At 43.5% G+C, this 27,383-nt stretch overlaps 1 protein-coding gene across 8 annotated transcripts in view; it reads right to left on the bottom strand.

Moving 5' to 3' along the window:
• Positions 1–27,383, bottom strand: part of LOC118370617 (transient receptor potential cation channel subfamily M member 3-like) — a 193,082-nt gene that overhangs the window by 95,717 nt on the left and 69,982 nt on the right. For all 8 annotated transcript variants that reach the window (XM_052461302.1, XM_052461307.1, XM_052461303.1 and 5 more), the window contains exons 2-5: positions 5,051–5,130; positions 2,455–2,656; positions 2,093–2,306; positions 1,170–1,294 (exon numbers count right to left, since the gene is read on the bottom strand). In XM_052461302.1, coding sequence (XP_052317262.1) covers positions 1,170–1,294; positions 2,093–2,306; positions 2,455–2,656; positions 5,051–5,130 — 621 coding nt within the window. The remainder of the gene's footprint in view (positions 1–1,169; positions 1,295–2,092; positions 2,307–2,454; positions 2,657–5,050; positions 5,131–27,383) is intronic.

The following is a 27,383-nucleotide window of genomic DNA, read 5'->3' as shown; positions in this document are numbered from 1 at the left end:
ACTTCAGGGAGAGTGCGAGGAACAGGCACAGGACGCACCAGACTGGGGACACGCACTTCAGGGAGAGTGCGAGGAGCAGGCACAGGACGTACTGGACTGGGAAGGTGCACTTGAGGGAGAGTGCGAGGAGCAGGCACAGGACATACCGGACTGGGGACACGCACTTCAGGGAGAGTGCGAGGAGGAGACACATGACGTACCGGACTGGAGCGGCGCACTTGAGGCCAGAAGCGTGCAACCGGCATAGGTTGCACCAGACTGCTAACCGGATCCTCTGGTCGGATGTTGAGCAGAGCACACTTGCACAACATCTCTCTCATCTCACTCTCTCCCAACTTCGCCATTGCCTCCCTAACAGTCTCTGTCTCTTCCCTCTGCTCAGTCGCCAGCGCCATGTGCCCCCCCAGGAAACTTGGGTTTATCCTTGGGCTTTCTGTAGCCGCGAACCCTGTCATCGTCGCTGTCCTCCATTATCTCCATTATCTCCTTCAACTGGTGAACATGCTGCTTGTTCCTGGTTTGATGGGATATTCTGTCACGTTCGCTGGAATAAATATTGAACCAAGGCGCAGCGAATGTTGAGTTCCAAATATTTTATTAGAAAGTGAAACTAAGCAAAGACAAAAACAAATAAACAATACACTAACAACGAACCGCGACTACAGAGTTGCTACATGCACTAACTCAAAACAATATCCCATAAACAAAGGTGGGAAAAACAGCTCCTTAAATATGATCCCCAATTAGAGACAACGATTACCAGCTGCCTCTAATTGGGAATCATACAAATCACCAACATGTACCCATAGGAGAACCCTTTGAAGAACCCTTTTGGTTCCAAGTAGAACCACTTTGGGGTCTGTTTAGAACCCTTTCCACAGAGCGTTCCTCCTGGAACCAAACTGTTTTTTAATTATTACTTGGAACCAAAAAGGGTTCTCCTATGGGGACAGCCGAAGAACCCTTTTGGAACCCCTTTTTCTAAATGTGTTTATAGCCAAGTTATTGTTACTCATTGTATATTTATTCCTCGTGTTAAATATTTCTCTCTGCATTGTTGGGAAGGGCCCGTAAGTAAGCATGTCACTGTTGTTTACGAAGCATGTGACAAATACATTTGATTTGACTCACAAACACACACGCGCGCCCACACACACACTGTAACTTACGTCTTTTCCCACCAGGTCCTCCTGGTTCTCCACGATGCCCCAGGGGGCGATGCCAATAGTGCAGATCTTCCCCCGAGATTTAGAGGCATGGTCCTTTAGCGCATCACCCACATGCCGGATCACCCCTGAGTGTATGTTTGTGATGTGGTGTGTGTGTGTGTGTGTGTGTGTGTGTGTGTGTGTGTGTGTGTGTGTGTGTGTGTGTGTGTGTGTGTGTGTGTGTGTGTGTGTGTGTGTGTGTGTGTGTGTGTGTGTGTGTGTGTGTGTGTGTGTGTGTGTGTGAGACGAGAGAGAGAATAGATTATGCATGTGAGTACGTGTGTTTGAAAGAGAGATGAAGAAAGAGGGCCATTCTGTCAGGATTGATACATAGAGTAATCTTAGATAAATAATACACAGACTACGAAAACATAAAAACATTTACACCGCACCCAGAGACAGAGCGACAGAAAGGTATATCTCAGCCCCACCACCCTCTTTCAATCTCTCTCCCTCTCCCCCAGTCATACCTGAGGGGAATCTCATTTCATCCCTCTACCTGACACTCACTGTCCACTTCCTTTTGTCCCCGAAATCCTCCTCTCCGTCAATTATTCACCCTCCCATCTCCCCACCTCTGCCCCTCTGTTTCTCTCTTCTCTTTCTGTTTATGACCTACATCTATACAGTTACCTAACCCTTCGAGGCTACCACCCGCCAACCAGATTAAACCCAAATGTAATGTTGTGGCTAGGGTCAAGGTTAGGCTGAGTATTTTTTAATTTTTTTTTTACTAACACTAGTATTGATTTTTCACACCCACAACACAACGCAAGAGCAGTGATAAACAGAAGTGTAGGGTTAATGGGTAACAACGTCACAGCACGTGGTTGTTATTAGCCCACTAAGTGGGCCTTTTTCATGCCTCCACCCACCCAGCCCACCTGTGTTGACCCCGCCGGTGAAGATCCAGGCTCCGGTAGTCATTGCAGCCTTGATGAGGCCCTTGCCAAAGACCTGTTTGAGTTTGGGCTGCAACTCAAAGTTCTGCAGGCCCCCATGCACCGAGATGAGCAGCTTGGGAAGGTCCAGCTGCCACTCCTTGGTCATCAGGTGCAGCAGGAGGTCTGGCTTGGTGTCGTAGGACACACGCACATACTGCAAATGATCATACAAATAACCAATAGCTGTCATTTGTTTGGTATAACATCAACGTGTAATATAGATTACAATGAGAGATATTTTGTTATCTGTCTATCCACCCTTTATGTGTTATATCATTCAACCCTAGGTATAAAGTGGTCACCATGGCTTTGTTGGAGTGGCCCCCTCCCTGGAACTCAATGGTTCCAAAGGCGTCGGTGGGGCTGAGCTGGGTGTGTTTGCTGATTGACCATTTATCTGATAGGCTGTCATTCTTAGCCAGACGCTCCGTCTTGTCATTCTGACTGGAGGAGATGCCGGGGGGCAGGCCAACGTGCTGACCAATCAGACGGCCACAGCAGCACCTGGGGAGGCGCAAGAGAGGGGACAGGTAGTCAGAGGTGAGGTGAAACATTCTGAACGTTGCATCCTTCTGATCAGACACCAGATGTGCACTAGATCTGGGAAGGAGGAAGTGACATGTCGGGCAGGTTCCAGTTCATCTACTCTGAGAGAATGGAGTTCAAAGGCCGTTCACACAAACCCCATGCAGCCCACTCTCTCTGCTTTGTACAAATCTCTGATAAAGCCTCTGTAAATGTGCTAGAATTATGCTCATAATATCATAGCCATTAGACATACTAGTAGTCAATAGTCACATACATTGGACATAATGGAGTTGAAATGAGACAGGTCCAGACAGGAGTCCCTGAGGGCAGACAACTGGAATCTTTATTCTGAGATGATGTAAACACCGGCCTGAGATCAAAGAAAAAACACATTTCTCTCCACCTGCATGTCGTCGACCCAGTTTTTCCAGATGAGTAACTATTTGATCCTGGAGCCCCCTCATTTTCCCTCCAGAGCTTTACTTATTCTGTGTTCACTGCTTCATTACATGTCATTTTTGAAAGCATCATTCTTGGTTTCTTTAATGCAGAAATATGTCTGTGACAGGTGTTATGTTCTGCCAATAGCATGCTTTATGTCAGTGTGATGTAGCTCCCTAGAAATGGAGTGAATTTGGTCATTCACAGCATTTTATTGTGTGTCTGTTATGCTTGCTCTGAATGGCCACTTATGCAGAACATATGGCAGATTCATTAAATATTAATATATTTAATAAGGTCCTTTAGAGATACCTCCTTTTTTTTAGAGAATGAAACATCTGCAGGGCTCCCTTGCTAAAATAAATGTAAAATAAAATGTGAATGAGACTGTGTGTGTGGTGAATCTTTGGTGTTTTAGACATTACAGTTATATGGTTCCTTACCCTGGCAGTATTATATAGGCCAGGAGAGACTGTAATCCACAGTTCTGATTACTTTAAACAGCTAACTTTAGCCACCTCTAGCTACAAATCAATTGGGGAGCTGGGGGCAACCATGTAATGTACATTGTTTGGGGGCTATTCACCTTTATGTTACTTCAAACAAGTCTTTGAGTTGATTTGGCTAAAAAATATTTAACATTGCTACCAATTTTGAACACAGCTGCTTTGGATGCTGCTTCCACTATGCCTTGTGTGGTGTCCGAGAGATTGGGACTAACATACAATGCTCGTCGAACATCTCATTCCAAAGTCATGAGCATTAATATGGAGTTGGTCCCTCCTTTGCTGCTATAACAGCCTCCACTCTTCTTGGAATGCTTTCCACTGGATGTTGGAACATTTCTGTAGGGACTTGATTCCATTCAGCCACAAGAGCATTAGTGTGGTCGGGCACGGATGTTTGCCATATGGCCTGGCTCGCAGTCGGCTTTCCAATTCATCCCAAAGGGTTGAGGTCAGGGCTCTCTGCAGGCCAGTCAAGTTTTTCCACACCGATCTCGACAAACCATTTCTGTATGGACCTTGCTTTGTGCACGCGAGCATTGTCATGCCAAACTGTTGCCACAAAGCTGGAAGCACAGAATCATCTAGAATGTCGATGTATGCTGTCACGTTATTATTTCTGTTCACTGGAACTAGGGGGCCTATCCAGAACCATGAAAAACTGCCTCAGACCATTATTACTATACCACCAAACTTTACAGTTGGCACTATGCATTGGGGCAGGTGGCGTTCTCCTGGCATACGCCAAACCCAGATTTGTCCGTCGGACTGCCAGATGGTGAAGGGTGATTCATCACTCCAGAAAACGTGTTTCCACTGCTCCAGAGTCCAATGGTGATGAGCTTTACACCACTCCAGCCAACGCTTGGCATTGTGCATGGTTATCTTAGGTTTGTGTGCGGCTGCTCGGCAATGGAAACCGATTTCATGATGCCCCCGACAAACAGTTCTTGTGCTGACATTGATTCCAGGGGTAGTTTGGAACTTGGTAGTGAGTGTTGCAACAAAGGACAGATGATTTTTAAGCACTATGCGCTTCATCACTCGGCGGTCCCGTTCTGTGAGCTTGTGTGGCCTACCACTTCTGGCTGAGCCATTGTTGCTCCTAGACGTTTCCAGTTCACAATAACAGCACTTACAGTTTGACGAAAATTTGACGAAGTGACTTGTTGCAAAGTGGCGTCCTATGACGGTGCCACGTTGAAAGTCACTGAGCTCTTCAGTAAGGCCACTCTATTGCCAATGTTTGTCTGGCTGTGTGCTCAATTTTATACACATCAGCAACGGGAGTGGCTGAAATAGCCGTATACACTCATTTGAAGGGGTTACCACATACTTTTGTATATATAGTGTAAGACAGCAAAAATAAGAATTTCCCATTCACATTGAACAACAAAGTTGTCTTTTAGTACTTTTCACGTACCTATGGGGGTCTTTGGCACTCACTATGATATGAACACATTCTCTCTTGTTGAAGGCTCTCTCAATCCACGATTTCTGTGCCTGCGGAGAGAAGAGAAGAGGCTCAGTCAGCTAGTTACTCAAACTCAGACCACAGGACTCTTAACTTAAGAGAGGTAGACGAGAGAATGACAGGCGGCACATCAGGAGGCATGCAGGCAGCTAGTACCCAGCTAAGCCCCAGTCTGAGTCGGAGCCCAGTCGGCCCTGGGAAGATAAGAGGCCTTTCTCTACCAAACAACAACAACTATTCATTAGAATGGGAAGAAGGGTTTTGTTTTTCTTACAGAGACCAATTCTCTTCAAGAACCAGGTAGTTCGCTCTTGCAGAATTTGAAGTGCATAGATACAAGCCACAGGTTTCCTATCTGATATCGACTAGGCCTATTTAAGATGCATAATTTGAGGTCTTGAAAATGTTTCATTTTACTTTTATTTAACTAGGCAAGTCAGTTAAGAACAAATTATAATTTTCAATGACGGCCTATGAACGGCGGGTTAATTGCCTTGTTCAGGGGCAGAACGGCAGATTTTTACCTTGTCAGCTCGGTAACCAAAGGTTGCTGGATCGAATCCCCGAGCTGACAAGGTAGAAATCTGTTGTTCTGAACAAGGCAGTTAACCCACTTTGTCCCATTAGGCCGTCATTGTAAGTAAGAATTTGTTCTTAACTGACTTGCCTAGTTAAATAAAGAAAAAGAAAATAATTGTGTTGGAAATGACTATCAAAGATTTGCATGCAATCATAACCATGCAAACTAACACACACTCAAATGCAAATATTTAATATACATTGAACAAAAATATAAACATAAACGCAATGTAAAGTGTTGGTCCCATGTTTAATAAGCTGAAATGAAAGATCCCAGAATGTTCCATAAGAACAAAAAGCACATTTCTCTCAAATGTTGTGCACAAATTTGTTTACATCCCTGTTAATGAGCATTTCTCTTTTGCCAAGATAATTCATCCACCTGAAAGGTGCGGCATATCAAGAAGCTGATTAAACAGCATGCTGATTACACAGGAGCACCTTGTGCTGGGGCAATACAAGGCCACTCTTAAATGTACAGTTTTGTCACAAAACACAATGCCACAGATGTCTCAAGTTTTGAGGGAGCGTAGAATTGGCATGCTGACTGCACGAATGTCCATCAGCGCTGTTGCCAGATAATTGAATGTTCATTAATCTACTATAAGCCGCCTCCAACGTCAGTTTGAAGATTTTGGCAGTACGTCCAATTGGCCTCACAACCACAGACCACGTGTAACCACACCAGCCCACCTCCACATCCTGCTTATTCACCTCCGGGATCGTCAGAGACCAGCTACCCAGACAGCTGATGAAACTGTGGGTTTGATTAACCAAATAATTTCTGCAAAAACTGTCAGAAACTGTCTCAGGGAAGCTCATCTGCGTGCTCGTCATCCTCACCAGGGTCTTGATCTGTCTTCACTCACCTTTGGTGGCCACTGGCATGCTGGAGAAGTGTGCTCTTCACAGATGAATAGCGGTTTCAAATGTACCAGGCAGATGGCAGGCATGTGTGGGCGAGTGGTTTGCTTATGTCAACATTGTGAATTGAGTGCCCCGTGGTGGCGGTGAGGTTATGGTATGAGCAAGCATAAGCTACGGCCAACGAACATAATTGCATTTTATCGATGGCAATTTGAATGCACGGAGACACCGTGATCAGATCCTGAAGCCCATTGTCATGCCATTCATCCACCGACATCCCCTCATGTTTCAGCATGATAATGCACGGCCACATGACGCAAGGTTCTGTACACAATTCCTGGAAGCTGAACATGTCCCAGTTCTTCCAAGGCCTGCATACTCATCAGACATACCACCCATTGAAAATGGTTGTGATGCTCTGGATCGACCTGTACGACAGCGTGTTCCAGTTCCCGCCAATATCCAGCAACTTTGTACAGCCATTAACGAGGAGTGGGACAACATTCTACAGGCCACAATCAACAGCGTGATCAACTATACTTAGGAGATGTGTTTCACTGCATGACGCAAATGGTGGTAACACCAGATACTGACTGGTTTTCTGATCCACACCCCTACCTTTTTTAAGGTATCTGTGACCAACAGATGCATATCTGTATTCCCAGTCATGTGAAATGATAGATTAGGGTGTAATAAATGTATTTCAATTGACTGATTTCCTTATATGTACTGTAACTGAGTAAAACCGTTAAAATTGTTACATTTTATGTTTTTGTTCAGTATAATTTACTTCCCCATTGAGATAAAGTGCAGAGAGTAAGCGGATGGTCTGTGCACCCAGGCAGTAAATTCTGTTTGAGTTTCTCAGAAATGTGAAGTTCTTCATCCTGCCCCTGCGGAGTCCATGAATATGAAATATTTCCTCATTTCCATGGGATTACAGCACAACTGACAGCCAATGGAAACAAGTGTGTGTGTCGGGGCATGCGGCTGTCATGTCTACTGCAGGGTCTGAAGGAGAGAGTCAATTATACCCTGCTCGAGCCTGGTGAACAGAGCCTGGTGAACAGAGCCTGGTGAACAGAGCCTGGTGAACAGAGCCTGGACTCCAACAACACCGCTGGGGGGATATAATGTGAAAGAATTTTCTGTACAAAGATGCACATTGACCCCATCCACACAGGAAGTGTTAGTGGACATGAGGTGTTGTGGAGATGAGTATGATGGTAGGAGTGTCCGGAACACTCTGTCGCCTCCCGACAGCAGGACGGGACAGCTAAAAGACACTAGAGGAGGGGAACCGAGCCTCCCAAAACCCACAGCAGCTGTGGCAGGAACACCACAAGGCAAAACAAAAGGAGGACTTTTCTCTGCTTTATTCCGGGAGAATTTGCGTCCCCTGTTCCCAGCCTGCTCTGCTTGTACAGGGCTTTTCCCCTCCATCAGAAAAAGAACAACACACTGTCTCTCTGCCTGACTGGCCCTGTCCCCCCACGGCACGCCAAAACCCCCTCAGGCACCGACCTCCAACCCCCAGGCAGGCCTCCCTCCACACAGGCACACTTACCCTAACACCAGACTTCCCACGATTAACCATTACTCTGAACAAGTCAAGCCACGGGAAGGGGAGGGGTATGGGGGCCACTTTACACAGGTCAACCTGACCGCGATGACTCAGCAAGCAGCCCCCCTCCCCTCCCCCGACAGGCTGCGACCAATGTATTCATACGCCGCTGCGCACAAGCACAAAGTAGATCTCTCCCTCCCGTTTTTGACAAAATTAGGCGTGACAGTGCTGGCATGAGCCTACTGGCACTGCTCTCGTGTTCTCAGTAAAAAGAAGATAAGACCAGAAAACCACACAACACAGAAAACACAACACAACCTGTGCCAAAGCCTCAAACAACAGAAAACCACCCCTGGGGTAGAAAAGGAGACCCTCCACAATCTTCTTTGTGGTTCTCTCTCTGTGGCTGTCTCTTTGTGTGTCTCTCTCTCTCTCTATGTCTCTCTCTCTCTGTCTCTCTCTCTCTCTCTCTCTCTCTTGCTCTCTGTGTGTCTCTCTCTCTATGTATCTCTCTCTCTAGTATATTGAACATTCTGTCTCCCCCTGCTTTCTCTCTCTGTCTCCGTCTCACTGGTTTTGTTTATGAGTTTTGACATGGTATGATGGGGTGGCCCAAACCCCATTGTGTAATTAAGATTTGTCTCTGGGGTGCATACCTGACGTCTGCCAACTAGTGCCAAGGCATGGGAAAGACGGTGTGTGTGTGTGTGTGTGTGTGTGTGTGTGTGTGTGTGTGTGTGTGTGTGTGTGTGTGTGTGTGTGTGTGTGTGTGTGTGTGTGTGTGTGTGTGTGTGTGTGTGTGTGTGTGTGTGTGTGTGTGTGTGTGTGTTTGTTTGTGTGTGTAAGGCTGGCTGGCTGGTAGTGTCTTGGTTGTCTTGGTTGTGAGTAAGGGAAATCAGACAACCTGTCATGGGTCAAGACAACATTACAGACTCTATCTCTCTCTCCACCCCCTCTCCCCCTCTCTCTCTCCCTCTCCTTGTTTCTCCCTCTCTTTTTCATTACTAATACTAGTGGGGAGTCTGTTCAAACACCACATCAAATGAACAGCCAACTGTCTAACTGATCTGTTCCAAAATAAACCAACATTAATACATTGAGCAGGTATGCAACGTGTTTATCTTCTTTGGTTGACATAGAATGCTATTTGTACTTAACTTCATGAAAATGAAAATAATAATATTAATAAAAAGAGAATTACGTCTGAACTCTGGAGAAATCTCACTGAAATTATGGATTTCTCTTCATCTGTTTTCTTACTGTGCAAAAATATTCTCTCTAACTGAATTGCTGTCACACTAATTGGAGCGTTGGCGGTAGCACTGAGCCATAGGATTAGATTCTTAGCTACTTGTCTCAATTGCACTTCACACTTTTTAATTACCATGTATATCAAATAAAGTATCTTTAAACTTTTTTTTTGTCTTTTCCATGACTTTTCCTTTATCTTAGAACAAATGCAAACAGTGGAAGTTTCCAATTAACGTCAAAGCACAATTTCCATTGTGCTTCTTTCGTGATATCCATACTAAAAAACACACTGCTTGCTTGGGTGAGCGTCTTCTTTTAATTGACTATCCCAGTTAGGTGACTCATGACTGAAGAAGATAGATGCGAAAACATTTCAGTGTCTTGAAAAGCATTGGGGGAAAAATTATGAAATAAATAACTTCAACCTTAATAGATGTGTGTTGAGCTTTTTATATTTTACACCATCACTGCTATGTCCTCATCAGAACCATTTACCACACACATTTACCCTTTAGCTTAGCATACAGGGAAACACATAAACATGTGGGCTCCAAGTGGCACAGTGGTCTAAGGCACTGAATCTCAGTGCAGGAGGGTTCATATAAGTCCCTGGTTTGAATCCAGGCTGTATCACATCCAGCCGTGATTGGGAGTCCCACAGGGCGACGCACGATTGGCCCAGCGTCGCTGGAGTAGGCCATCATTGTAAATAAGAATTTGTTCTTAACTGACTTGCCTAGTTAAATAAAGGGTCAAATTAAAAAAGATGTTCTTTTTTCTATTTGAGAGAAAATATTTTTTTCTAAATGATTGAACATTGAGTTATAGTCAGAACAGTATGTTTTTCATTTGAGAGGACTATACTTTTTTTTAAATCACAATAATAATCATTCATGCACTCTCCTGTGTCCACAACAATCTTTAAAACTAAATTCTGTTTGTAGAAAGGTGCATCAATTATTCAAAGGAAGGCAACTAGCAAACAGAATCTCTTGAAAAAAATAAAAAATAATTTCCCAATGAATACAAATTTGCAGCAATTGAACTGAATATAGAAACATTTCCGGGATACATGGGCAAAGACAATGGATCAAAGACAAATAGAACCTTCTGTTTAAATCATTTTCAGTTTCTTACGGTAGTTAAGTCTAGGCTACTTCAAAATACCATTCAATAAAAATCTGCACCACAGTGAGAATTCACAACAGTTTCTCCTCTCATGTCTTCTGCGCAGAGAATGTGTTATTTCTGTGCTGTTCTCTATGAGACTACATCAGTGGTGAGAGATAAGCCTATTCAGACCCTCTTCGAAGAAAATTAAAATTCAATAAAAAGCATTTCTTTGTTATTAGAATACGGTAAGTTTTGTCATCAGAACCTTCACTAGAGACTCTGTCGGACTAGAATAAAGTACATCAAAAACAGTACACCTGAGCCAGACACTTACCTGAGTGTGTTGCTGTGCTGCATTGATGGGAGCGTCCTGTGAAAAGCAGGGCAAGTGCTGAGGGCATCTCTATATCTCTAAACCTCACACCCTCACTGGATCCTGACACCAGGCCTGTCCAGTCCACCCCGCAGCCTAAGGACATTAGGGCTAAACCAGAGCCACTGTGGCCCTATGAGCCCACTGGAATGTGTGTGTGTGTGTGTGTGTGTGTGTGTGTGTGTGTGTGTGTGTGTGTGTGTGTGTGTGTGTGTGTGTGTGTGTGTGTGTGTGTGTGTGTGTGTGTGTGTGTGTGTGTGTGGTGTTGTAGGGGGATTAGCCTGATCAGAAAGACCCCCGTATATCCAATCACAAGCCCCCCCCCCAAAAAAAAACAAATCCCTCACTACGGTATCAGAAAAGGAACTCTGTTCATTTCCATCATGCATGCACACACACACACACACACACATAGATACAGTCGCATACAAACATGCACAATTGGTACATGTAGAACAACAATACAACTGCTGACGTTTCTCTACTGTAAAACCACTACAAGTCTCCCCTCCACTATGGATGCTTGAATATGTCTTTTTTCTAGTTATGCCTGTAATGGTGTTGGGCATCTTTCCCTCAAGGAGATGGCCCACCAGGGAGAGTGGTCATTTAAGCCCGACTACCATGTCACTCAGATATGCACTGCAGTGTGTCCTCTCTATCAGTGCACACCACACCTGTCTGTCTCCGGCCTCCACAGCTACTGTGCAGCTCCTGGTGTGTGTGAGCAGCATATAACAGCTCTTGACACCACAAAGCACTTCTGAGTAATGGGGACATTCTTCTTGGGTTTAGCCAGATTATTATAACATTATACCACAGCATTGTTGAAATCTAATTTCTGATTGTCTGGAAGGGCATTCTAGAATGGACATTAAAACCAGATAATGGGACAGTTGAAAAATAATTTGGGACACCTTGCAATCATGAGCCAATAATATGCGCCTACAAACGCAGACCGTACTTGTTACAAAGTTACAGAAAGCTAAACCAACAACCACACAAAATGAAATTGGATACATTGTAAACGCAGTGAGTGATAAACCTCTCCTGTCCCCTCTGCCACTAAAGCTGTCAAATCCTCCCACGTTTTTCTAGTTTGACCAGCTGTTTTCAGGAACTGATATTTTTGAATTCGGTTTTCATATTGGTAGATTTGCAAGACAACAAACTATTTAACTAGCTTCTTTGACAAGGTACACATCTGTTGTTCTGCCCCTGAACAAGGCAGTTAACACAGTGTTCCTGGGCTGTCATTGAAAATAAGAATTTGTTCTTAACTGACTTGCCTAGGTAAAAAAAATCAAACAAAAGGTGTATTTCCCTCAATTCCCTGTGTACGTGTGTTTGTTTGAGTAGGATTTAAATTAGTGCAGATTAGAGTATTATTTTCCTGGTCTCCCCACTGTTCAGACTAATTAAAACTTGCCCAGATTACTTTAAATCTGTATAATCCCTGGATTAGGAGACCAAGAACAGACAGGTTCTAAACCAGCACTACAAAAGAGCAGTGTTACAGCTTGACCTCAGCATCTACCCCCAACCGACCTGCCCTCTGAGAAACGTTCCACTCAAAGAAATGGCTGGCAGGGAAAAAAGTATATTTGGCAACGTATCATGAGTTTGCCATAGATATTGAATGTGTATTATATTTATAGCATTCTACTAGTGTATAATTTTGCAAAGTATTGATGGCATCTTGACCCCGTCAAGTTAAACAACAGTGTTGCCATGTAATGAAATCCAGTTGAGATTTTCTCCGTTTTGAGGATTCAATGTGTTCAATTTATCTAGAGTCTCAGATTTCGAGAGAACTCAAAGTTCTAAAATCAGAACACAACTGATCAAATCTGAACCAGTCCAGTTGAGACAAGTGTAGATGTTCTGTGTGATGGTCTGTGTTAACTCAGATTTAGATTATATACAATTTCTACTGGGAATATTATACAGATTTTGTGACAGGCCCTGTTAGAATCCACAGTCAGAATGTGACAGGTCTCTTGGGAGGTCAGGACGGCTGAGTCTGTGAGCAGTGACTTTCAAAGAGCCAATTAGAGTTGAGGAAACCTGCAGACACACTAGCCTAATGGTCCTATAGAATGAGATCAGTTCCTCAGTCTCATTCATAAGGTGGCCAGCATCACCAGCTTCCATGTCAATACTGGGATTGGGAGTGGAGAGAGCAGCTAATGATATGACACAAAGTCAAAGCCCTTTACAAGGACATTATAGAAACTCTCAGACAAAGCCTTTCATATTCTTGAAACTCCCATGTTCAATATGCCACAAAATGGATGCCAACATCAAAACAAAAGCCAAACAGTACTCTATTCCTCTGAGCAAGAGTGTTTGTGATATTATAAACAGGACACACCAACAGATGAACTTGTAATGGATTAAGCGTTGTGAGGATGTGTTTGTCGTGTTGAAATTCCATTCCTAATGCATCTAATGTGCCTCACTAGAGGAGAATTCAAGGCCCTTTTACCCCAAACAAAACCCCAAATGGTTGTCTTCCTTCCCGTTGATTTTGCTGTGACCTGAATGCTTTTACACAGAGTGGGGACAGGTGGAAAACTGAACAATATTGTGTGAAAACACCTGGAAGCTGTTGTAATGCTTTAATGGGGAAGATTTCAGGAGATTATCTGAAATACACCATGATGGTTCAAGTGTACACACACACTATTCCAAGATGGCGTAGCAGTAAGTCGTCCTGTCGTATCGTCTCTCTGTAAATATTGTCTCTTTTTCGTTTTAGATATTTTTCTTTGCATATCTTTAAAAACATTTTGCTAAACCTAAGCTTCCAAATACTCTCCTGCAACCCGCCTCACCCAATGTAGCTACTTTTCCTAAAGTATTTATATTTACTTCGGAACCGGAACCCCTCAACTGAAGCTAGCCAGCTAATCACCAGCTATGCTAGCGGTCTTCAGCTAACCGGTCATCAGCTAACCTTTAGCTCGGAAAGCTCTCGCCAGTTCGAACAACGCGACGCTAACCAGAGCATGACGGACCTATTTATTTTTTTTTTATCCCCGGATTCCCACCGCAAACGGAACATTTTTCAGCTGGATCTTCACAACTAGCTATCGAGCTAAACCGCAACCCTGGTTGATTACTCCTGGCTAGCGTTTCCACCCACGTAGCTTGAAGCTAGCCCGGCCAGAGCTCCTGTGCTCCTAGCATACTCCTGGGCTACAATACCCGGACCCACGACCGGTCTATCGATGTCACTGCATGAAGAGGAATAAACAGACTCACCCCATCGCGACGTCCTCCAAAGGCTAACTCTCTAGCCCTCGCTATCTCCTTGCTTGCTAATTCGGCATGCTAACTGCTAGCTTGTTTAGCCCAGGTCCGCTAACTACTACCTTGTTTACCCCGACCTGCTAATCTGTTAGCTTGTTAGCACAGGCCTGCTAACCGTCTGCATCGCCGCGTCCCAAACACGCAGTGGCCCAGATGTACTTTCTATCTCTTCCCGATTTTTAAAAATTTGTTTATACCTTCCGGAAACCTGCCTCACCCAATGTGATATGGAATCGCTATTATTTTTAATTTTTAGAACACACTCAAGAACCTCCAGAAGCTAACCAGCTAACTAGCTACAAGCTATTTAGTCATTGTTAGTTTTTTAACCTGGATAACACTCGCCAGTCCAGCCCCCCTTGCCCATCCACCGCTGCCCCTGGACTCTGATCACTTGGTTATTCGACTCATCTGCCGTGGGCTCTGTGTAATTCTGCCCCAATTTTCAGGCTACCCACGAGGAAACGGCAGTAAAAAAAAGGCCGGAGAGGCGTAGTCCTGGCGAGATAATGGCAAAGGGAAAACCGTCCACCTATTCCTTCCATTATATTGGCAAATATAATTGATAACAAGATGGTTGACCTCCGATTGCAGATTTTCTATCAACGGGACTATCGTAACTGCAATATTCTCTGCTTTTCTGAAACATGGGTTTTGGACAAGATACGCCCCATGGCTATCCAACTCGATGTATTGTCCATTCACCAAGCAGAGAGGACAATGAGGACAATTTGTAAGTCGCTCTGGATAAGAGCGTCTGCTAAATGACTTAAATGTAATGTAAATGTATTCAGGAAAATCAATAGGTGGGGGGGTATGCCTCTTCATCAACAGCAAATAGTGTGGTGACTCTAGCGTAGTGGAGGTCTCGACCCATTGTTCACCCCTCTTGGAATACCTAATGTTCAAATGTCTAGTATTCTACCTCCTAAGAGTTGTCAGCTGTTATCATGACTGCTGTATACATTCCACCTCAGGACAAGAAAAACATCAAGCTGGCACTTTTATGCACCCAGATCCTGCTTTTCTTGTTGCCGGTGATTTTAATTCCACGTCATTAAGATACATGATCCCCAACTTCCATCAGCATGTCTCCTTCTCCACTAGGGGCGATAAAGTCCTAGACCACTGTTACTCTACCCACAAGCAAGCATACAAGGCACTCCCTTATCCCCTGTTCGGCAAATCAGATCATGGTACTCTACAGTCCTGATTCCTGTCTACAAGCAGAAGCTCAAATCAGGAAGAACCCTGAGGCTTCGTAGAGAAATCATCATCCGAATTGGAAGCTATGCTGCAGGACTGCTTTGCTAGCATGGACTGGAATTTGTTCCAGGACTCGGGTGATAGCATTTGTGAGCTATCCACCTCAGTCAACGGCTTCATTAGGAAATGCATCCCCGACATTGTCCCCACAGTGAAAGTTCACTGCTTCCTCAATCCAAAACCCTGGATTAACACAGAGAACAGCACTATCGCAGCCAACCCTGAAGCTACAGTTGAGGACAAGAACAAGTACAAGAAGTCCTGCTACTATCTCCGCTGAGCCATCAAATTAGAAAAATATCAATATACAGTTGAAGTCGGAAGTTTATATACACCTTAGCCAAATACATTTAAACATTTTTCACAATTCCTGACATTTAATCTGAGTAAAAATTCCCTGTCTTCGGTCAGTTAGGATCACCACTTTATTTTAAGAATGTGAAATGTCAGAATAATAATAGAGAGAATTATTTATTTCAGCTTTAATTTCTTTCATCACATTCCCAGTGGGTCAGAAGTTTACATACACTCAATTAGTATTTGGTAGCATTGCCTTTAAATGGTTGAATTTGGGTCAAACGTTTCGGGTAGCATTCCACGAGCTTCCCACAATAAGTTGGGTGAATTTTGACCCATTCCTCCTGACAGAGCTGTTGTAACTGAGTCAGGTTTGTGGGCCTCCTTGCTCGCACATTCTGTTTCATTTCTGCCCACAACTTTTCTATAGGTTTGAGGTCAGGGCTTTGTGATGGCCACTAAAATACCTTGACTTTGTTGTCCTTAAGCTATTTTGCCACAACTTTGGAAGTATGCTTGGGGTCATTGTCCACTTGGAAGACCCATTTGCAACCAAGCTTTAACTTCCTGACTGATGTCTTGAGATGTTGCTTCAATATATCCACATAATTTTCCTACCCCATGATGCCATCTATTTTGTGAAGCGCACCAGTCCCTCCTGCAGCAAAGCACCCCCACAACATGATGCTGCCAGCCCCGTGCTTCACGGTTGGGATGGTGTTCTTCGGCTTGCAAGCCCCCCCTTTTCCCTCCAAACATAATGATGGTAGTTATGGCCAAACAGTTATATATTTGTTTCATCAGACCAGAGGAAATTTCTCCAAAAAAGTACAATCTTTGTCCCCATGTGCAGTTTACGGCGGTTTTGGAGCAGTGGATTCTTCCTCGCTGAGCAGACCTTTTTTATGTCGATATACAACTCGTTTTACTGTGGATATAGATACTTTTGAATGCCTTCCTGAGCGGTATGACGGCTGCGTGGTCCCATGGTGTTTATACTTGCATACTATTGTTTGTACAGATGAACGTGGGACCTTCAGGCATTTGGAAATTGCTCCCAAGGATGAACCAGACTTGTGGAGGTCTACATTTTTTTTTGCCTATCAGAAGCTTCTAAAGCCATGACCTCCATTTTCTGGAATTTTCCAAACTGTTTAAAGGCACAGTCAACTTAGTGTATATCAACTTCTGACCCACTGGAATTGTGATACAGTACAAAACTATAGTTTGTTTGTGGAGTGGTTAAAAAACAATTTTCATTGACTCCAACCTAAGTGTATGCAAACTTCCTACTTCAAAATGTACATATTACCTCAATTACCTTGACTAACCTGTATCTCCGCACATTGACTCGCTACCGATACAACCCTGCATATAGCCTCATTATTGTTATTTTATTGTGTTAAATTATTTTACATATATATACTGTACCAGTCCAAAGTTTGGACACACACCAACTCATTGCATGTTTTTTGTTTAGTTTTATTATGTTCTATATTGTAGAATAGTAGTGAATACATTAAAACTAAGAAATAACACATTTGGAATCATGTAGTAACCAAAAAAGTGTTAAACAAATTCTTCAAAGTAGCCACCCTTTGCCTTGATGACAGCTTTGTACGCTCTTGGCATTCTGTCAACCAGCTTCATGAGGTAGTCTCCTGGAATGCATTTCAATTACCAGGTGTGCCTTGATAAAAGTTCATTTGTGGAATTTCAAATATGCGAAATAAAGCTAAATAAAACAACAGTCCATCATTACATTAACCTTACAGAGACACCCGTTCCCAGCTGGGACCCCCCCCCCCAACACCCTCAGCTGTACTGTGACGCATGGAACGCAAGAAATATTCCTAAAAATATGTAACCTCCACACATTAACAAGTCCAATAGCTCAAATGAAAGATAAACAAGTTGTTCTGACAACCAGCTTCATGAGGTAGTCTCCTGGAATGCATTTCAATTACCATTATCAGTGTGCCTTGATAAAAGTTCATTTGTGGAATTTCAAATATGCGAAATAAAGCTAAATAAAACAACAGTCCATCATTACATTAAGACATGAAGGTGTTAATGGGATTTATCTGTTAATTGAATGATTCGAATATTCCACCCTGAAACCATAAAATTGTATGGAATTGATTAGAATGTATACAATTATAATCAATAAATGTGTAGTTCTAGTCAGAATTAGGGTAAAACAACATAGCTCATGTTTATGTCTTTATGGTATTTTAAACACAGAACTGTCTGAGCAAAATTCGGCGCCGACCTACGTCTCAAGGTCAAGGTCTCCATGATCTCTGTCAGCTGTAGTGAGACAGTATGTGCGTAGGATATCTTCTGTTTGTGTGTATGTATGTGCGTAGGATATCTTCTGTTTGTGTGTATGTATGTGCGTAGGATATCTTCTGTTTGTGTGTATGTATGTGCGTAGGATATCTTCTGTTTGTGTGTATGTATGTGCGTAGGATATCTTCTGTTTGTGTGTATGTATGTGCGTAGGATATCTTCTGTTTGTGTGTATGTATGTGTGTAGGATATCTTCTGTTTGTGTGTATGTATGTGCGTAGGACACCTTCTGTTTGTGTGTATGTATGTGCGTAGGATATCTTCTGTTTGTGTGTATGTATGTGCGTAGGATATCTTCTGTTTGTGTGTATGTATGTGCGTAGGACACCTTCTGTTTGTGTGTATGTATGTGCGTAGGATATCTTCTGTTTGTGTGTATGTATGTGCGTAGGATACTACTGTTTGTGTGGAAGTATGTGCGCAGCTATAAAATGGATGTCTTTGTATTCTTGACTTTAGAATGTTCCCGTGAATAAACCTTTTTGATTATTTTAGCTGGGCCTCCGTCTGTTTCATTTGACCAGGATCTTACAAATTCTGGTTTGCAGACTGAGTCATATAATTCAATTGGGTTATGTACCTTGAGAACATAATTCTCATATCAGAAGGTCAGTCAATGCAGAAAATTTCAAGTACTTTGAAAGTTTCTTCAAGTGCAGTCACAAAAACTATGATGAAACTGGCTCTCATGAGGACCACCACAGGAAAAGAAGACCCAGAGTTACCTCTGCTGAATAGGATACGTTCATTAACTGCACCTACGATTGCAGGCCAAATAAATGCTTCACAGATTTCAAGTAAGAGACACATCTCAACATCAATTGTTCAGAGGAGACTGAATCAGGCCTTCACGGTCAAATTGCTGCAAAGAAGCCACTACTGAAGGACACCAATAATAAGAAGAGACTTGATTGGGCCAGGAAACATAAACAATGGACATTAGACCGGTGGAAATCTGACCTTTGAGTCCAAATTTGAGATTTTTGGTTCCAACCATTGTGTCTTTATGAATCGCAGAGTAGGTGAATGGATGATCTCTGTATGTATGTATCCCACCGTGAAGCATGGAGGAGGAGGTGTGATGGTGCTTTGCTGGTGACACTGTTTGTAATTGATTTAGAATTCAAGGCACACTTAACCAGCATGACTACCACAGCATTCTGCAGCGATACCCCATCCCATTTGGTTTGTGCTTAGTGGGACAATCATTTGATTTTCAACAGGACAATGTCCCAACACACCTAAGGGCTATTTGACCAAGAAGGAGAGTTATGGAGTGCTGCATCAGATGACCTGGCCTCCACAATCACCCGACCTCAACCCAATTGAGATGGTTTGGGCTGCGATGAACCGCAGAGTGAAGAAAAAGCAGCCAACAAGTGCTTAGCATATGTGGGAACTCCTTCAAGACTGTTGGAAAAGCATTCCTGATGAAGCTGGTTGAGTGAATACCAAGAGTGTGCAAAGCTGTCCTCAAGGCAAAGGGTGGCTACTTTGAAGAATCTAAAATTTAAGATATATTTTGATTTGTTTAAGGGCTTGTAAGTAAGCGTTTCACGGCTACACCTGTTGTATTCAGGGCGTGTGACAAATACAATTTGATTTGATTTGACTTTACACTCATCATATGCTGCTGCTACTCTGTTCTTTATTTCACTCCTTTTATTATCTATCGTGATACCTAGTCACTTTACCTGCTTTCATGTACATATCTACCTCAAATAGCTCGTACCCCTGCCCATTGATCAGGTACTGGTAATCCCTGTATCAGTGGAGGCTGCTGAGGGAGGATGTCTCATAATAATGGCTGGAACTGAGCAAATGGAATGGCATCAAACCATGTGTTTGATGTATTGGATACCATTCCACTCATTCCGCTCCAGCCATTACCACCAGCCGTCCTCACCAATTAAGGTGCCACCAACCTCCTGTGCCCTGTTTATAGCGTCGTTCTTGTGTATTTTATTCCTCGTGTCACCCGTTGTATTCGGCGCATGTGACAAATCCAATGTGATTTGAGGTAGGGATGGACAGAGGAGAGGAGGATGGGTCTTTTTAATCAGTCACACATCTGTCAGTGGGCGAGCTAACAGAGAAAGAGCTGTGCTCATTTTGTCAGCCCCTTTAGAGTGTACACTGAGTTACAGACTTTATTGGCTTGTCATAGAGAACCTGAGAGGGGCCGAAAATGAGGACATATTTAAAATAGATCTTAAAACACACTTATTTAAGCTTTGCTTTTCATTAGGGTGCTTTTCTTTTGTCTTTCAGTTTTAAATTGTTTTTGTCCTCTTATGTTTCTTGTGTAGTAAATATTTCAGTTTTTATTTTTATTGTTTATTTGTTATTTTCTTGTGAAGTGCATTGTGTTGAAATTTGCTTTCTAAATAACGCTTGATTTGATAAAGAAATCCAAACAGGCCGTAAAGCCCGTCTTTCAAAGGGGAAGGGAAGGCATTTACTTAAACCCTGACTATAGGCTGTTTGCCAACCACAACAAACAAACATTAATCCTTGGCAACAGGGTGTGATTCGCCAGCCCCTTAAATCCCCTTACAATGAATGTACCATGCCATATCACATTTTAAAATAAGAAGAGGTGCATCTGTGTGTGTGTGTGTGTGTGTGCGTGTCTGTGTGTGTGTGTGTGTGTGTGTGTGTGTGTGTGTGTGTGTGTGTGTGTGTGTGTGTGTGTGTGTGTGTGTGTGTGTGTGTGTGTGTGTGTGTGTGTGTGTGTGTGTGTGTGTGTGTGTGTGTGTGTGTGTGTGTGTGTGTGTGTGTGTGTGTGTGTGTGTGTGTGTGTGTGTGTGTGTGTGTGTGTGTGTGTGTGTGTGTGTGAGATAGAGGGCGCTTGTTTTAGTCCCATCGTTTCCAATCCATTTCCTGAGGGTAGAATAAGCAGCTCTTTTTCCCATAGGCCTTCACTAAGCCGCACTAGCCGCTTGCCCGAGCGACTGCTAATCAGGAGTGACAAGGCCATTCTGTCTGAGAACATGAGAGGTGATAACTCTGACCCCCTCACAGAGAACAGAGGGAAATAGAGAGACAGAGAGAGACAGAGAGAAAAACAGAGAGAGAAAAAGAGAGAGAAAAAAGAGAGAGAGAGGGAGAGAGAGAGAGATGGTGATGGGGCCAGAGAGCCAGAAACAAATGAAAAGGTAAGGAGAGATACAATACAAGAGAGTGGGTAGATGGAGAAATAGAGAGAGCGAGAGAGAAACAAAGGAGTGGTGATAAAGAGGCAATGTGCAGTATGCAATAAACTAGCTCTCACAGTCTCATGTCAGAATTAGACGTTCATCCATGTTTCTCAAACATCTAATGTTTAAGTTGTTGCAAACTGAAAATGCAGAAGTGGTTAAGTTTTGGCATTATCTCCAAATGTTTAAGGTTAGTGTTAAGTTTAGGCACTAACTTTTCAATCTTAAGGTTAGGCATTAACTCTGAACGGTTAAAGTAAGGGTTAAGGTTTGGGATATGCTTAAAACAAAAGTCCCAGAAACATTCTATTGCTGGATTCAAACTTACAACCTTTGGAATCAGAGGCAGATACTTACACTCATCTGCCATCCCCAATGCTCTAGCAAAACCAAAACTACTTGAAGGTAACAGTTTTCACTGTTGCCCCTAGTGCACGTCATCTCCTGACGTCCTCAGACACGGATGGATGTCGAATACTGACTTGTATCGCGGGTGACCTGGCTGATGTGAGAGGAAGAAAACGAGAGAGATGATTGAGTGAATGTAAGAGAAATCGAGAGACAGGGAGAGTGACAGGGCCTTGGACTCCCATCATTCTTTATCTAAAGATCATATTACCTCACAAAGTGTATGTGATAACAGATTGATGGACACCTGTCGGCCAGTCAGTGCAAGTAACCCTCATTATGAAACAGCTTGGGGGCGGGAGGTGGAGAGGCAATGTTGGCTAACAGAGGAAAGGATAAAAAGGATCAAAATGCTGAATATCCTGTTAGGTAATACAGTGCAATAACCATGGAAACAGCCCTCCTGCTGTGTGTGTGTGTGTGTGTTTGAACTGACATGCAGAGAATCAATGTGGACACCTACATACGAGAGAACACATCAAACGTAATATCAAACATAATAATGCATGAGCCTACACACCTACACTCCTGCATCTTTATACTGTATAGCCAAGACACCATTTAACAAAACAAGCATAATCAGTGTCCTTGCAGCATGACATGACTGATATTTCCCCGTGGGACATGTTAATTTGGTACCAAATGGAATAAAACTGACTGAAACAGGAAGGGACTACCGATGAGAAACTGTTTCTCTGTGAACACTAGCCCTGTCGATGAGACAAATGCAGTGGTGGAAAAAGTACTCAATTTTCATACCTGAGTAAAAGTAAAGATATCTCAATAGAAAATGACTCAAGTAAAAGTAAAAGTCACCCAGCAAAATACTACTTCAGTATTTTGTTTTAAATATGCTTAGGTATCAAAAGTAAATGTAATTGCTCAAATGTACTTCAAGTACAAAAAGTAAAAGTATAAATCATTTCAACTTCCTTATATTAAACAAACAAGACGTCACCATTGAAATAAAAAAACGGATAGCCAGGGGAAGAGTCCAACACTCAGACATCATTTACAGATAGCCAGGGGAAGAGTCCAACACTCAGACATCATTTACAGATAGCCAGGGGAAGAGTCCAACACTCAGACATCATTTACAGATAGCCAGGGGAAGAGTCCAACACTCAGACATCATTTACAGATAGCCAGGGGAAGAGTCCAACACTCAGACATCATTTACAGATAGCCAGGGAAGAGTCCAACACTCAGACATCATTTACAGATAGCCAGGGAAGAGTCCAACACTCAGACATCATTTACAGATAGCCAGGGAAGAGTCCAACACTCAGACATCATTTACAGATAGCTAGGGGAAGAGTCCAACACTCAGACATCATTTACAGATAGCCAGGGAAGAGTCCAACACTCAGACATAATTTACAGATAGCCAGGGGAAGAGTCCAACACTCAGACATCATTTACAGATAGCCAGGGAAGAGTCCAACACTCAGACATCATTTACAGATAGCCAGGGGAAGAGTCCAACACTCAGACATCATTTACAGATAGCCAGGGAAGAGTCCAACACTCAGACATCATTTACAGATAGCCAGGGGAAGAGTCCAACACTCAGACATCATTTACAGATAGCCAGGGAAGAGTCCAACACTCAGACATCATTTACAGATAGCCAGGGGAAGAGTCCAACACTAGCAGACATCATTTACAGATAGCCAGGGGAAGAGTCCAACACTCAGACATCATTTACAGATAGCCAGGGAAGAGTCCAACACTCAGACATCATTTACAGATAGCCAGGGAAGAGTCCAACACTCAGACATCATTTACAGATAGCCAGGGGAAGAGTCCAACACTCAGACATCATTTACAGATAGCCAGGGGAAGAGTCCAACACTCAGACATCATTTACAGATAGCCAGGGGAAGAGTCCAACACTCAGACATCATTTACAGATAGCCAGGGGAAGAGTCCAACACTCAGACATCATTTACAGATAGCCAGGGGAAGAGTCCAACACTCAGACATCATTTACAGATAGCCAGGGGAAGAGTCCAACACTCAGACATCATTTACAGATAGCCAGGGGAAGAGTCCAACACTCAGACATCATTTACAGATAGCCAGGGGAAGAGTCCAACACTCAGACATCATTTACAGATAGCCAGGGGAAGAGTCCAACACTCAGACATCATTTACAGATAGCCAGGGGAAGAGTCCAACACTCAGACATCATTTACAGATAGCCAGGGGAAGAGTCCAACACTCAGACATCATTTACAGATAGCCAGGGGAAGAGTCCAACACTCAGACATCATTTACAGATAGCCAGGGGAAGAGTCCAACACTCAGACATCATTTACAGATAGCCAGGGGAAGAGTCCAACACTCAGACATCATTTACAGATAGCCAGGGGAAGAGTCCAACACTCAGACATCATTTACAGATAGCCAGGGGAAGAGTCCAACACTCAGACATCATTTACAGATAGCCAGGGGAAGAGGCCAACACTCAGACATCATTTACAGATAGCCAGGGGAAGAGTCCAACACTCAGACATCATTTACAGATAGCCAGGGGAAGAGTCCAACACTCAGACATCATTTACAGATAGCCAGGGAAGAGTCCAACACTCAGACATCATTTACAGATAGCCAGGGGAAGAGTCCAACACTCAGACATCATTTACAGATAGCCAGGGAAGAGTCCAACACTCAGACATCATTTACAGATAGCCAGGGAAGAGTCCAACACTCAGACATCATTTACAGATAGCCAGGGAAGAGTCCAACACTCAGACATCATTTACAGATAGCCAGGGAAGAGTCCAACACTCAGACATCATTTACAGATAGCCAGGGAAGAGTCCAACACTCAGACATCATTTACAGATAGCCAGGGGAAGAGTCCAACACTCAGACATCATTTACAGATAGCCAGGGAAGAGTCCAACACTCAGACATCATTTACAGATAGCCAGGGAAGAGTCCAACACTCAGACATCATTTACAGATAGCCAGGGGAAGAGTCCAACACTCAGACATCATTTACAGATAGCCAGGGAAGAGGCCAACACTCAGACATCATTTACAGATAGCCAGGGAAGAGTCCAACACTCAGACATCACTTACAGATAGCCAGGGAAGAGTCCAACACTCAGACATCATTTACAGATAGCCAGGGGAAGAGTCCAACACTCAGACATCATTTACAGATAGCCAGGGAAGAGTCCAACACTCAGACATCATTTACAGATAGCCAGGGGAAGAGTCCAACACTCAGACATCATTTACAGATAGCCAGGGAAGAGTCAACACTTATCATTTACAGATAGCCAGGGAAGAGTCCAACACTCAGACATCATTTACAGATAGCCAGGGAAGAGTCCAACACTCAGACATCATTTACAGATAGCCAGGGAAGAGTCCAACACTCAGACATCATTTACAGATAGCCAGGGGAAGAGTCCAACACTCAGACATCATTTACAGATAGCCAGGGAAGAGTCCAACACTCAGACATCATTTACAGATAGCCAGGGAAGAGTCCAACACTCAGACATCATTTACAGATAGCCAGGGAAGAGTCCAACACTCAGACATCATTTACAGATAGCAAGGGGAAGAGTCCAACACTCAGACATCATTTACAGATAGCCAGGGAAGAGTCCAACACTCAGACATCATTTACAGATAGCCAGGGAAGAGTCCAACACTCAGACATCACTTACAGATAGCCAGGGGAAGAGTCCAACACTCAGACATCATTTACAGATAGCCAGGGAAGAGTCCAACACTCAGACATCATTTACAGATAGCCAGGGAAGAGTCCAACACTCAGACATCATTTACAGATAGCCAGGGAAGAGTCCAACACTCAGACATCATTTACAGATAGCCAGGGGAAGAGTCCAACACTCAGACATCATTTACAGATAGCCAGGGAAGAGTCCAACACTCAGACATCATTTACAGATAGCCAGGGAAGAGTCCAACACTCAGACATCATTTACAGATAGCCAGGGGAAGAGTCCAACACTCAGACATCATTTACAGATAGCCATCATTCATTTACAGATAGCCAGGGGAAGAGTCCAACACTCAGACATCATTTACAGATAGCCAGGGGAAGAGTCCAACACTCAGACATCATTTACAGATAGCCAGGGAAGAGTCCAACACTCAGACATCATTTACAGATAGCCAGGGAAGAGTCCAACACTCAGACATCATTTACAGATAGCCAGGGAAGAGTCCAACACTCAGACATCATTTACAGATAGCCAGGGGAAGAGTCCAACACTCAGACATCATTTACAGATAGCCAGGGAAGAGTCCAACACTCAGACATCATTTACAGATAGCCAGGGGAAGAGTCCAACACTCAGACATCATTTACAGATAGCCAGGGAAGAGTCCAACACTCAGACATCATTTACAGATAGCCAGGGAAGAGTCCAACACTCAGACATCATTTACAGATAGCCAGGGAAGAGTCCAACACTCAGACATCATTTACAGATAGAGGGGAAGAGTCATCATTTTACAGATAGCCAGGGGAAGAGTCCAACACTCAGACATCATTTACAGATAGCCAGGGGAAGAGTCCAACACTCAGACATCATTTACAGATAGCCAGGGGAAGAGTCCAACACTCAGACATCATTTACAGATAGCCAGGGAAGAGTCCAACACTCAGACATCATTTACAGATAGCCAGGGAAGAGTCCAACACTCAGACATCATTTACAGATAGCCAGGGAAGAGTCCAACACTCAGACATCATTTACAGATAGCCAGGGAAGAGTCCAACACTCAGACATCATTTACAGATAGCCAGGGGAAGAGTCCAACACTCAGACATCATTTACAGATAGCCAGGGGAAGAGTCCAACACTCAGACATCATTTACAGATAGCCAGGGAAGAGTCCAACACTCAGACATCATTTACAGATTTACAGATAGACCATTTACAGATAGAAGAGTCCAACACTCAGACATCATTTACAGATAGCCAGGGGAAGAGTCCAACACTCAGACATCATTTACAGATAGCCAGGGGAAGAGTCCAACACTCAGACATCATTTACAGATAGCCAGGGAAGAGTCCAACACTCAGACATCATTTACAGATAGCCAGGGAAGAGTCCAACACTCAGACATCATTTACAGATAGCCAGGGGAAGAGTCCAACACTCAGACATCATTTACAGATAGCCAGGGAAGAGTCCAACACTCAGACATCATTTACAGATAGCCAGGGAAGAGTCCAACACTCAGACATCATTTACAGATAGCCAGGGAAGAGTCCAACACTCAGACATCATTTACAGATAGCCAGGGGAAGAGTCCAACACTCAGACATCATTTACAGATAGCCAGGGGAAGAGTCCAACACTCAGACATCATTTACAGATAGCCAGGGAAGAGTCCAACACTCAGACATCATTTACAGATAGCCAGGGAAGAGTCCAACACTCAGACATCATTTACAGATAGCCAGGGGAAGAGTCCAACACTCAGACATCATTTACAGATAGCCAGGGAAGAGTCCAACACTCAGACATCATTTACAGATAGCCAGGGAAGAGTCCAACACTCAGACATCATTTACAGATAGCCAGGGAAGAGTCCAACACTCAGACATCATTTTTACAGATAGCCAGGGGAAGAGTCCAACACTCAGACATCATTTACAGATAGCCAGGGGAAGAGTCCAACACTCAGACATCATT

Source organism: Oncorhynchus keta, chromosome 14 (genome assembly GCF_023373465.1).
Source record: "Oncorhynchus keta strain PuntledgeMale-10-30-2019 chromosome 14, Oket_V2, whole genome shotgun sequence".
NCBI lineage: Eukaryota > Metazoa > Chordata > Actinopteri > Salmoniformes > Salmonidae > Oncorhynchus > Oncorhynchus keta.
Note: the sequence above shows the minus strand (reverse complement) of the source record. Positions and strands in the feature narration are given on the sequence as shown.